This window comes from Ochlerotatus camptorhynchus, unplaced genomic scaffold, assembly GCF_037179485.1.
Source record: "Ochlerotatus camptorhynchus isolate MF236.1 unplaced genomic scaffold, CSIRO-AGI_Acam_v1.1 ptg000231l, whole genome shotgun sequence".
Taxonomy (NCBI): Eukaryota; Metazoa; Arthropoda; class Insecta; order Diptera; family Culicidae; genus Ochlerotatus; species Ochlerotatus camptorhynchus.
In genome coordinates this window covers 1,071,300-1,084,718 of record NW_027040721.1, presented here as the reverse complement: position 1 = coordinate 1,084,718, position 13,419 = coordinate 1,071,300, and the positions used below count along the sequence as shown (strand labels likewise).

The 13,419-nt window shown below is 42.3% G+C and overlaps 1 protein-coding gene across 1 annotated transcript in view; it reads right to left on the bottom strand.

Annotated features, from left to right (window-relative positions):
• The window catches only part of LOC135704131 (ankyrin repeat domain-containing protein 12), a 53,381-nt gene that overhangs the window by 32,120 nt on the left and 7,842 nt on the right, over positions 1 to 13,419 (bottom strand). The window contains exon 6 of the mRNA XM_065225570.1: positions 432 to 711. Within this exon, the coding sequence (XP_065081642.1) occupies positions 432 to 711 (280 nt within the window). The remainder of the gene's footprint in view (positions 1 to 431; positions 712 to 13,419) is intronic.

The following is a 13,419-nucleotide window of genomic DNA, read 5'->3' as shown; positions in this document are numbered from 1 at the left end:
AGAAAATATTTGGAATCATCACATTCTAAAAACGTCATTTCACAATCAATAGTAATAATAAGATTTACAGAACCGTTGTTCACATTGATGAGTACGTCAACAGCAACAAAACAATTGATCATTTCCCCCCGAAGCATCAAACTCACCCAAATAAATTCAATGTATTCATTTGGGTTCGCAACCGCTTTAATCCCCACCCTCCATCCAAGCAAAAGCAATCCAGCAGGTTTTATATCTTCATCCATCGAGCGACGACAAACAGCTAAACATAGTAACAGACCACATAAAACAACACAAAACACCCATCCAGCCACGGAGGGCAAAGGGCACCCAACGGCAACGCTACAATGCAAGACAGGATCGTAAACTGACACATTCAATTACAGAGCTCGATTGTTTCGCACCCCCCCATCTCGTCCATCCGTACTCACCTCGTCGTACACCTCGGAGATGTTCTGGAAGTTGTACGTCTCGCGCTTCTGCAGGCTCTTCAGCGTATCGTACAGGAAGAGCTCGAAGTTCTTGAACGAGTACTCCGAGTAGGGATAGCGCCGCAGCGTCGAGCCCGTCTCGTAGCCCAGCTCGATCGTCGATTTGTGGTAGTCGTCGATGGCCCGCTTCACCAGGCCGCTCTCGTTCACCTTGGTCGAGCGGATCTGCAGGCTTTTCAGCTCGAGTAGGTGTTGGAAAATTTTTCTTTCCATGTAATATCTGGAAGAGGTTCCGGGAAGTTGGTGGGGGTTTCGGGTTTTTCGTGTTGTTGTAGTTGCAAGTTTTCGGGAACAGGGGGAAGCGGGTTGCCGGAGGGTTCAAAGAAATCAGAGGGAATTACAAAGATGCAATTTTGTGATGGTTCGGTGTGGGGGGGGGGGGATGAGACGGGACGAGAGCAAATGAATTGAGTTTGAATTGAGGAGACGAAAATGGGAAAAACTGATAATCGTTACAGCTGAGCAATAGTTACAAACACACACATACGGAATGCTGACTCTGAGCGAAAATTGTTGAAATTCAGATCTGCGAATGAGATCGATCGGGATGTGATGGGATGTGATATGTCTCCTGATGCAATGCCAATTTCATCAAGCGAGAACGAGGCGAGGTGATGCGGGATGAGATGTGCGAGATTGCTGTGTTTCTCGTCCGGCATTCGGTTTGGAGTTGGGAGGTATAATCGGAGGATGGTTGGAGCTGGTTTCAAATTCTACACAAATGGGATGTTTGCTTCTTTTGCCTTTCGACACACGTAATTCCAATATTTTGAACGTTTTTCATCGCTTAATTTTAGCTAGTTACTGCTTCTTCTTCCTCTACGGGCACAAAGGTTTTCTGCTTTTTGGCAGGAGTCTACTACACACTAGTTCTACTATGCTACCACTTCCTACTATAGGTACTACAAACGGTGGGATGGTTGGCCACTGGCGTAGCTGGGTTTTGATGCTGAGGGGGCTGTCATTTCCCTTTGAGAAGTTGCTATGGTATTGGTTATTATACTTGTTGAATAACTTTGCTGATTATTTCTATACGACTTATTAGCAAAAGTTAATGTAACAGTTCAATTTCATCTCACGTTTAGGGATTTTTCAAATTCTCAATTATCAATCTTATTAATTGGATAAGTGTACCAGTTTTTGGGACTAGTGGTTCTCTAATCGGCCGTATCTTAATTTTCCCATATTTTCATTCTTTACTAAATTTATTTTGATTCAAAGTTAGAACATATATAATGCCATAAATGCCACGCAAATAAAATTATGAACATAAATTTTAAATTTGATTTAGCACTAGGACCAAAAACTGGAGTGTTAGTGCCAAAATGAAACTTTCCAGGTAATTAATAAAATGGCTTAATATTGCCAATATGATGAATATTTTTGATGTATCCAAGTATCCGTAGGTGCTGGACGTGTGGCTGGACCACCACCTCAGCTTTAACTCTTCGAGCACCAAACCAAAATCACATTTGCACTATATCTTATAATATCGTTGGTAATATAAACGGATTTCTGATGTTTTTATATTGTTGGAAATGATATTAGTTCTCCTTTCATATCATTTATTTGGTCATGTTAAATGGTGGTTGGTACAATTGTTAGTTAATTTTTTTATTTAATTTTTTTTTTCAAGTTAGTGGCAAGTAATTTAAGCAAATTTAAAGGGGGAAAGCTAGCTCATCGATTCTTCCGGTTCGCCTCCTAGAATCGTGCTATAAGGTACCAGGCGATAACCAGGGTAGTTGATCGATAGCTCGATGACGTCATTTCGTTGGCGTCTGCAATGAGAAATTCTCATAGCAGGCGTTGACGATGGGACGTTGTCGAGTTGCTGAATAGCAACTATCGTGGTAACTCACCGATTACCTGTCGATCTGCCAAATTTGGAAAGACGTCTGCATTGAATTGTCTCATATAATAATATTCCGCCCACTATATCACAAGAAATTGCGAGTAACTGAGTGGAATGGAGATAAGTTAAGCATTGGGTACAGGACCAAGTCTCCCCTGTGTGGTGCCAAGTTGCCATAAGGCACGGAATGAGACTATTGCATGGCTGGGTAGTCAAAGTCTTCCATTCGTTAGTCATTTCAGGTGGATTAGAACAGGTTTAGGTGGGCGTTGGCCAGATTTGGATTTTTCAGATGTAATCCTGGATAGGACCCTGTAATTAAACGTCGCGTGAAAGTAGAACTTAATGAAGGCCTAAGTACTTTTTCGTAGTTTTTAGTTTTCGGATTTGAAAGATCGTCGGTTACAGTGGCCTGCTTACTGTGCAGAAAAACGCGGTCCCAGGTCCTTACATATCAAAGAGATTTATGGTAAAATCGCTTGTGTATCGTGTATTTTGCGAAACTCGTTGTTGTCGTTGGTTCCGGGTTTGAATGGATACACAAATTTGAGCAACGGTATTATGTGATATGAGGGGCTCGGTGGCCTTAGAGCAACCGTTTTTGCTTACTGAGCAGAAAATCATGAGTCTAATCTCAGGCCTATCCACATTCAAGATTCGTCAATCGTTTTATTTGTTAATATGACTACATGGTAATAACAGCAACTCGGTGATTAAAAAGGTGCTCGTCTGCCTAGTGGCAAACGTTTTTGCTTACTGAGCAGAAGACCGTGGGTTTAGTCCCAAGCTCCTTTGCGTTATATGATCGTTAGGACATCAATTCAGCTTATCGTTTACCAAAACGAACCCTGCTGCAAACCCAACCCTCTTATCCAACATCCCAGTGATTCCTCGTGGAAGTGCAGAGGTGTTCTCGGCTTCCATCAAAGCGAGTGTCATGTCAACACAATCCTTCCCATTCCTTTCTTGACCTGTGTTCGGGCGCGGCCGGCGCTGGTATTGCCTAATTTAAAATCACCAATTTTTACACATAGAGGATTGCTAGTCTCAAGCATCGTCTATTGGTTCTCTGTGTAATTACAGCTGATCTGGCAGTAACAGAGTAGCAACCGTGGGCGGTCAATCAAGCTCAAGCTCAAGCTCAAGTAATTTAAGCAAATTTAAACTGAATAATTTCTCCGTACATATTTTCCCCTGAAAATTTATTTCCATATCTAGAATAATGCTGCATAGTAGATTGATGTAAAATTTGGCATTTTCGCTCCACAGTGCTCAAGCAGTTCCAAATCGGGTCTACATTAGCCTCTCAAGGTTTGAACTGATTTGGTAAGAAACTGACTGGGCACAAACCGTTTGAAGTTTATATGAAAATTACTATGGAGAAACCAAACTTTTTCTTCGTAGTCTTCTATCCTTCTTTCATATTGCACCGTTAAAATTATTTATAGCTACTCTTATGGAAAATTTTCTCAGCAGTTAAAATGGGTTTCAACAAAGTTGCAGTTGTGCAAATTTACAGCTGTCGATTTTTACAGCAGAGTAATGGGGTTAATTATTAAATAGATATGAATACAAAATTTGGTTTTTCAATAGTATTTTCCATATAAACTTCAAATGGATTGTGCCAAGTCAGTTTCTTACTAAATGATTTCAAATTTTGGAAGGCTAATCAGGAACCAAATTGGAACCGTTCGAACACTGTGGAGCGAAAATTTCAAATTTTGCATCAGTCTACTGCATAGTCGAATTTAAAATCGCACTACTGAAAGAGTACTGATCTCTGGGAAATTTTGTTATAACATAATAATATGGATTTTACGGAGCGATGGCAAACGCAGGTAACATATTCTTTAAAAGTTAAATAGAATCCAAAATACATCATTTTGAAAAAAAGTGTCGAGGTCATTTTCAGTTCGGTGCTCGAAGAGTTAACTATCAGTCAGCTAACAAAGACGAACTACTGAACAAAACTCAGCCTTTTCCGAACCCTCGCACAGAGGGACGAAATCAAAAAAAGTGTGACATGGTCATTTGCGACGAAACTATTGAGTGTAGCATTTTGATGTCTTCTAGAATGTTACTTCAATCAGAGTTGCGACCTATCACAATCACCATCATCAAACAGCTGATGGTAATAACGCTTTGTACATTCCTATCAATGTGCTCGTCGAAGCTCTCTCCATGACCATCCATCAAGTTGACCAAAGAAGTAAAAAGCAACTGGTGAATGCCGTCTTATGTTGTGATCCATCACCGATCTGGTCATTCGTGACAATCACGACACTCGTTTTGAAGCAGTTGCTGCTTTGCTTGCATATGTGAGTGTGTTGGTGAGTGAGCCCAACAGCTTCCGTTTCATGTTGCCTGCTTTGTTTGTAACTCAGACACTCGCGCCTGCCGAGACGAACTTGGAATGCGAAGGCATTGTTTTCATTTTCTACTGTCGTTTCGCTTTTTCTCATGATCGTACTGCAGAAGTTTTTACTGATTTCGTTGTGTTTTTCATTATCAGCAGCGAGTGTAACGATTTGCTTGTGAGCAGCGACCATTATTGGTGATTGTTGTTTGCCATGGCTCTAACTCTCACTGCGTGACAAAACGATCTGTCAGCGATAGTCGGTTGATGCGAAGACGAGAGTCACGTGAGTGTCATGATATTTTGCATCACTGACTTCAATTGTACTTTATTTGAGTGGTGAATTTTTTCGATTAAGGGTGATGTACACTAATATGAAGAAAAAACACTTTTTATGTATTATTAAAATTGATGAACATTTACAAAAACATTGAAGATATAGTCATTTTAAGAAACTTTGTCGAAGACGACAATTTTCTATCGCTCAAGTGAACGAATTTTTAAGGTGAAAATAGAGTACAAATGGTAGGACCCCCTTAAAAACCTTTTTTGACGTAGGATTACGTCTTTCGGCAACATATTGGGGGTGCAATTTCAAAAAACCATAATCGACCGCATTACGAAAAGTGGTCAGGTTTTGACCATATATAACTCTGTCAATAGCGAATGGATTTTTATTCTAAACAAGCCAATCGATTGGAAATTTTTCTACGAACCTGATAAAATGAACACATTATTAATTTTCAATAGGTTACTATTGAAAATTACACAAATGTCCAACTGTTGCAATGGTGATCAAAATTATCACCGATTGCCTGCAAAAAGCGCTTTCCATAACACAGATTTCAGAATCGAATTTCATCCGGTCTCACGGTACTTATTAAATCCCCGTGTGTGGCGATGTCCGGTCAGTCGTCATCAGCAGCAGCAGCAGCAGGGCTTTCGGCGCGCTTCGTTGAACATTGATCTCCAGTACACAACGAAAGGCTGCCCGCAAGCAGCGAGATGCAGCCCACATGAGCGTCCATTCACCGAAGAAAGAGGAAGAAGCCGCACCGCTACTGATCGGATTCAGTTGCTCGTTGTGAGTCGCTGTGGGCCATGTATGCCAAGCGCGTCACCCACGCTCCAAACAGCATGCAGGTCGCCAGCCTTAACTGTGTTGAACACTCTAAATAGCTCAGCATTACTCAACCATCACGAGAAAAAACAGTCCTTTTCAGGAGCACCATAGATTAGTTAAAGAGTAATTTCTGGACATTTGTCAAAGTCATCAATCGGATGTTAGTTCCCATAAGTTAACATATCATGTGCAATTTCAAAAACCAAAATCGTTCGTGGCATGAAAATGGTCTGATTTTAATCCAGAGATAATGGATTTTAATTCATAATACGCCAATCGATAGGAAATTTTTCTATGCATCTGTTAACATTAAGACTTTATCATTTTTCCAAATTCCACGAATGTGCAACTGTTGCTATGATAATTAAAATTTTCACCGATTGCCTGCAAAAAGCGCTTTCCCTAACACAGATTTCAAAATTGTATTCCATCCGGTCTCATCGAACGGTGTTTACTCAATCACCACGTGTGGTGTGGTGAGTGGTGGTGTTCTACAGTACACAACGAAAGACTGCCCGCAAGCAGCGAGCTGCAGCCCACATTAGCGTCCATTCACCGAAGAATGAGGAAAAAGCTATCATCTCTAAGATCATCGAGGAAAAAATTCCACAGCATTGTTCTAAAATTAATGGCTTTCAAGGAAGGGACAGAGGGAATCTCGTTAATCCATTCATGCGCGTCACTAATTAGATGACGAGGCATTTGGCTACCTTAAGAGAGTCATAGTTACTCCCGCCGTTTACCCGCGCTTGCTTGAATTTCTTCACGTTGACATTCAGAGCACTGGGCAGAAATCACATTGTGTCAACACCTGTTGAGGCCATCACAATGCTTTGTTTTAATTAGACAGTCGGATTCCCTCAGCCGTGCCAGTTCTGAATTGACTGTTTGGTGATGACTGCAGCGCCCGCGGGACACATACCCACACACGGGAGCCCGCGAAGGCCCCGCGCGCAAGCGTGCACCCACGGAGGAACGCATTGAGGCAAACCCCCACCGCGAAGCGGGAGCATAGCTCGAGTCATCCCAGTCTTCAGAGCCAATCCTTATCCCGAAGTTACGGATCTAATTTGCCGACTTCCCTTACCTACATTAATCTATCGACTAGAGACTCTAAACCTTGGAGATCTGCTGCGGATTCGGTACAAGCTGTTGAGAGTTTGCGTGCCTCAGTTTTCGATTTTCAAGGTCCAAGAAGAGAATATTGACACAGCAATTTAATACCATGCTCTACCAGCCTGTCCAACCATATCTCTCTATGAAAGACTTCCATGGCTAGTGTGACTGTAAAACAGAAAAGAAAACTCTTCCGATATCTTTTGTTGGCTTCTCGAAGAAAAGGATTCATGTTGCCATGGTTACAAAGGCGCTACCGTTGCCGGTATGCAAACGCCAATGCAAACGTATACTCAACAGGCTCCGGAATTGTAACCGGATTCCCTTTCGCTCATTCAATATATACGAGGATGTTGCATCAACGTCGGTTGTGTCGTTGTATCTGGTTAAATGCTTAATATATATCAGGTTTCCCATAGAGCTTAGGATTGGCTAACTCGTGTTCAACTGCTGTTGACACGAAACCCTCCTCCACTTCAGTCATCCAAGATCTCATTCGAATATTTGCTACTACCACCAAGATCTGTGCTAGTGGCGGTTCCATGTCGGCTTACGCCAGGCACTTCAACGCACACCACTAGACTCATCGAAGAACTCGTCGGTCTTTTTCAGGACCACAAATGACTGATAAAAGAGTGAACTAAAGAGTTCAAGTAAGAGCTTGTCTCCAAGACATATCGTCCAGGATTGGCATGTACTACATGATCACCGACATAGCACCTCAAAAGCAGAACTTTTAAATTGCTTCCGAATTTCAACCTATCGAACCTTTTCACTTCACGCGTTAAGCAAACAATTTAATATTTACTATACTTTTGCTGTGACATCAAACTACCTTTCGTAACTCTACGTCAAATCTACGGTCGTGTCTTGGATACAACCTCGTACTTTTTTTACCATGACTTACTTGTTTGAATTTTCTATTTTTTTTTTTTTTATTTTGTGAAAAGTTGCAGGTGCTTGAAAAATGCACATTTTTGCTGAAGAAAATAAATCGCTATCTCTTTGTTTTTAGGATTTGCGCCCGTTTAACATTTTTAACGCTATCTTTGAGGAGGTGTAACCTGCAAGTTAGCAGGTATTGGCAGCTAATTCCAACGATATTTTGTTCATCAACTTATACCCTACTGTAACATATACAATTCATAGGGGGATCCAAAGGGGTGCATAATGAATTTTCTAATAAAGTACCTCAATGTTTTGTTACGGTTTGCTGTTTCATGACCATTTTTCCATGAATTTACATTAGCTACTTTATTAGAAAATTCATTAGGCATCCTTCCCAAGTAACAATTTTGGTTTTATGACCATGATTTAGACTTGTAGAATGCTATAAAACCACGATAAAACTTGCAATGTTACTTGGGTTGAATCTCCCTTTGAATTGTATATGTAACAGTAGGGTGAATTTAGCTGCTAACACCTGCTAACCTGCAAGATATACCCCTTAAAGATAGTGTTAGAATTAAAACACAAAATTATCGAGAATCAAAACACTCCCACGTAAACTAACATTGCCATTCGATAAAGGAAATTTCCTCTATCAGATGATGGTATTAGGTTGCTTGGATGTGCATTGATTCTGGAGACATTTGCGTTTAAAGCCATTGTTTACGTTTGGTTGTTCCGCCTATTTCAATGGTTGGTCTAGAAGTGGGCAGGAGCTCACGGTCTCCCAGTATTGGTGAGTTCTTTGCCGATAATCTCCACGAAAAGTTCACTATTTTGCCATACAGAAATTCAAAACAAAAAAAATTATGGACGTATTTGGACAGTTTTTGACCTGTTTCATAATTTCATGTGCTGGAAACAAATACCGTGCCAAACTGATTTCCTACGCAATTAATCAACATTTTATGTGAATTTCGCTAATAAACACGAGGAGCATTTCTTATAGCAAAACTTGCCATAACAAAATGGGTATAGTTAATTTTAGTAAACAAACTAAAACTTCTTCGTTGTGCGTCACCTTTGATGCAGAGACGTTGATAGAGACGCGCAAAGAAAATTTCTGTCAAGAAACAGCAGCACGGTTTTTGAGAGATCTTTTGGCAATGTCACTGGCAACCATGTTTCTTCGAATGGCTTTAAATGACTTTCATACAGTACCGCAATGCTGTTGAGAAAGTTTGGACGTTCGACCGGAACTGAATAAAAACTAAAGTGCGCTATTAGACACTGCCAGGTTCACACAAGATTGTGTCGAAAATATAATTTCTTTGCTTAGGTTTAAGCGAGGGTTTAATAAAAAAAGACCAACAGATCGACAGTTCAAGAATAACTTTAAACTGCTATCAGTTTCCCAATTCATGTCAGAAATTCCTAACACATGAATCAAGCAAATTGCACGAACTTTACACAAAGACATCATATCAAGAAGACTGGCAACTTTGTCAGAATCCAAGCGACAGATACAATAGCGCTGCGCTTGAGTGAAGGTGGAAGCAACGCATAGAATTTTAGCAAATACACAAACCTTTCTTCTGAGGTTGTAATCTTTGCTATCAAATTCGTTCGAAGCATTTACCTTTAAGCGGGAGATGACTCGATTGTACCTGTCTCATAGCATTCGTATGCGAAAATGGAAGAGTTGCCAGTCTTCTTGATTTGTTGTCTTCGCTTTACAGTAGCTCCAAGAAACTCAACAAATTTCCGAAAACTTCTGCATAGTTCCAAGAGCATCAATAAATTATCAGTACATCAAGAGAATGCAAAAACAGTTTTCGAGTGGCTGGTAAACGGTACTTCGTGTATTTGCAGGTATAAAATAGACCCCACTAGCGGTCCTTAGCCTCTTGTCCAGTAACTCCTATCCCTACCTCCCCGCGGTGCCGGCTGGGGTACGAGTTTCCATAGGGAAGATCGGGTAGCCAACCCCGGTGGGACCTTGGTCGTATGCTGACGGGGAAGGGGGGGAACAATCGGGATAGACCCAAGCTACGTAAACGGACTAACGATTGTAAACTCGGAACATTGAACTGAAGGTCTCTCAATTTCTTGGGAAGTACCCGCATTCTTTCCGATTTATTGAGGGTCCGCAAGTTCGACATCGCAGCGCTGCAGGAGGTTTGCCGGATGCAGAAATACACATGAACTGGGTACAGCTTTCATCGTAATGGACGAAATGCACAAGTTCTTGATTGGGTGGTGGCCAATCGATAGCAGAATGTGCAAGTTGAGGATCAAAGACCGTTTCTTCAATGTCTGTATAATCAACGTGCACAGCCCTCACTTAGCAAGTTCCGATGACGATAAAGACGCTTTTTACGCGCAGCTGCCCAAGCCATGACGTCTTCTGCGCTCACCAGCTAACGAACGCCAACGGCCTTAGACTTATCGATTTCACCGCCTCTAACAACATGGCCATACGTAGTACCTACTTCCAGCATAGCGTCCCATATCGGTACAGCTGGAGATCACCGCAGCAGACAGAATTGCAAATCGACCACGTTTTTATCGACGGAAGGCACTTCTCGGACATTATCGACGTCAGGACCTATCGCGGCGCAAATATCGATTCGGACCACTACCTTCTAATGGTCAAGGTGCGCCAAAAACTTTCTGTTGCCAACAACATTCGGTACCGACGCCCACCACGGTCCAATCTGGAGTGACTGAAGCTGCCCGAAGTCGCAACTGAGTACGTGCAATGCCTCGACGCTGGAGCAACGTGAAAGCAGCCATTAACAGCGCTGCTGAAGGCACCGTTGGGTTCGTGGAGCGGAATCGACGGAACGATCGGTTCGACGAAGAGTGTTTGGCGGTTTTGGACGTGAAGAACGCAGCGCGAGCGGCGATGCTGCAGCAAGGAACCCGTCATAATGTGGAGCGATATAAACAGACGCGAAGACAGCAAAACCATCTTTTCCGGGATAAGAAGTGCTGTCTGGAAGAGCTGGAATGCAGCTGTACCGTTCTCAAGAAACACGCAAGTTCTACAAGAAAATCAACGCATCCCGCCAAGGCTTTGTGCCGTGAGCCGAAATGTGCCGGAATAAGGAAGGGGGAATCTTACCCAAGTAACAATTTTGGTTTTATAAGGGTTCTGTAGACCATGATTTGGGCTTGTAGAATGCTATAAAACCGCGATAAAACCTGCAACGTTATTTGGGTAACGGACGAACGTGAGTTGATTGAAAGGTGGAAGCAGCACTACGATGAACATCTGAACGGCGCAGAAGTGGAGGACCAAGGCGGCAGGAGGAATGGCTTCGTCTGTACAGCGGATGAGGAGCACATGCCAGCTCCCACGATAGGTGAAGTTAAGGATGCTATCCGACAGCTGGGAAAGATGGTATCGCAGCGGAACTTATCAAAATGGGCCCGGATAAGTTGGCCACTTGTCTGACTGATAGTCAGGATCTGGGATTCAGAACAGCTACCGGAGCAGTGGAAAGAGGGAGTAATATGCCCAGTACATAAAAAAGGTGACAAACTAGAATGTGAGAACTATCGAGCGATCACTATTCTTAACGCGGCTCACAAAGTGCTTTCCCATATCATCTTTCGCCGTTTATCGCCGCTAGCAAGCAGATTTGTGGGAAGTTATCAAGCCAGTTTTGTGGACGGGCGATCGACAAGGGACCAAATCTTTACGTTGCGGCAGATCCTTTAAAAGTGACGTGAATATCAAGTCCCTACGCACCACCTATACATCGATTTCAAGGCCGCTTATGATACTATTGACCGTGAAGAGCTATGGAAGATTATGGACGAGAATGGTTTTCCCGGGAAGCTGACCAGACTGGTCAGGGTGCGTTATCGGACTGCGCTAGAAGGTGTTATGAAACGTGCGGGCTTTAACATGCGGGGCACGATCTTCAATAAGTCCAGCCAGTTCATCTGCTTCAGAAGAACGTTTCAGGCCGTGGCGGAGCAGTACACCAGACTGAAACGTGAAGCAGAGAAGGTTGGATTAAAGGTGAAGACGTCGAAGACAAAGTATCTGTTAGCTGGAGGAACCGAGCCGGATAGGGCTCGCATAGGCAGAAGCGTGACAATCGACGGAGATGAGTTCGAGGTGGTGGATGAATTTGTGTACCTCGGATCATTGATGACGCCGGATAACAACTGCAGCAGAGAAATTCGTCGGCGTATTATTGCCGGAAGTCGTGCTTACTACGGACTCCACAAGACCCTGAGGTCGGATAAACTTCACCTCCGCACTAAATGTACAATGTACAATGCACTGGTAGTTCTCTACGGGCACGAGACGTGGACGTTGCTTGAAGAGGACCTAAAAGCACTGGGTGTTTTCGTACGACGAGTGCTTAGGACCATCTTTGGCGGGGTATGTGAGAACGGTGTATGGAGGCGAAGGATGAACTATGAGCTTGCGCCACTGATCCAGAAAGTTGCGAAAGCTGGACGGGTACGATGGGCGGGACACGTTTTAAGAATGCCGGACAACAATCCCGCAAAAATGGTGTTTGCCTCGAATCCGGCCGGTACAAGACGAAGAGGAGCACAGCGAGCAAGGTGGTTAGACCAAGTGGAGCAGGATCTTGGAAGTGTGGGACGGCCAATAAATTGGAGACAAGCAGCCACGGACCGAGTGAATTGGCGTAACATTGCGATGCAGGTGCAGTCCTGAGGGATGTCGGACCAGGATAAGTAAGTTAGTAAGTAAAAACAGTTTTACAAAATTTCGTAAACTTCAGAGCAATTTCCAAAACTTTAGAAAACTGCAAGACTTCAGCAAAGATAAAATTATGTCATGACTGTCCTAAGCTTTTAATTTTGTCGAGCCTTTTAACGGAATCCCTTTATGAATAGCTTTTTGAGTGTGTTGATTTATTTCGGTTTTAATTCCGTTATAATTGCTTATCTTTTGACAGATACGCATATTTTGTCTACTACTTGCAGACTTTATCAGTGCTAAGTACTCAACACAACTGAATAATGCATCTTTTATCTTAGTATATAAGTCGTAGTCGTTGATTTTTCAGTGGTGTTGACTACTTGACATTGATTAAGTCTGCAAATAGTAGACGAAATACGCGTATCTGTCGAAAGATAAGCAATTATAACGGCATAATAACGAAAATAAATCAACACACTCAAAAATCTCTTCATGACAGTCCTATTAGTTTCATACAGATGCAAAAACTTTTAAGAAGCTCCGAGACCTTCAGGGTAGTTCAGACAACTTCTAAGAAGTTTAGAGTAATTAAGGGCGAATTTTTATTAACTTTAGAGAAGTTTAGAATACATTGGGGAAGATCAGACAACTTTAAAGCAATTACATTAATTTCAAGAAGTTCCGAGGAACTACGGAGAATCCCGATAGTTTCAGTGATATTCCCAAAAGAAGAAAACTTCATAAATGAGGAAAATTTCATAAATTCCAGGATGATTACCAGACAAGTTTCAAAAACTTCAGGCAAGTCCAGAGAAGTTCAGGGAAGTTAAGAGACTTTGAAGAAAAAAGTGTGGAAAGGAAAGTCCGGATCGTTAGGATAATTACAACAACTTCAGA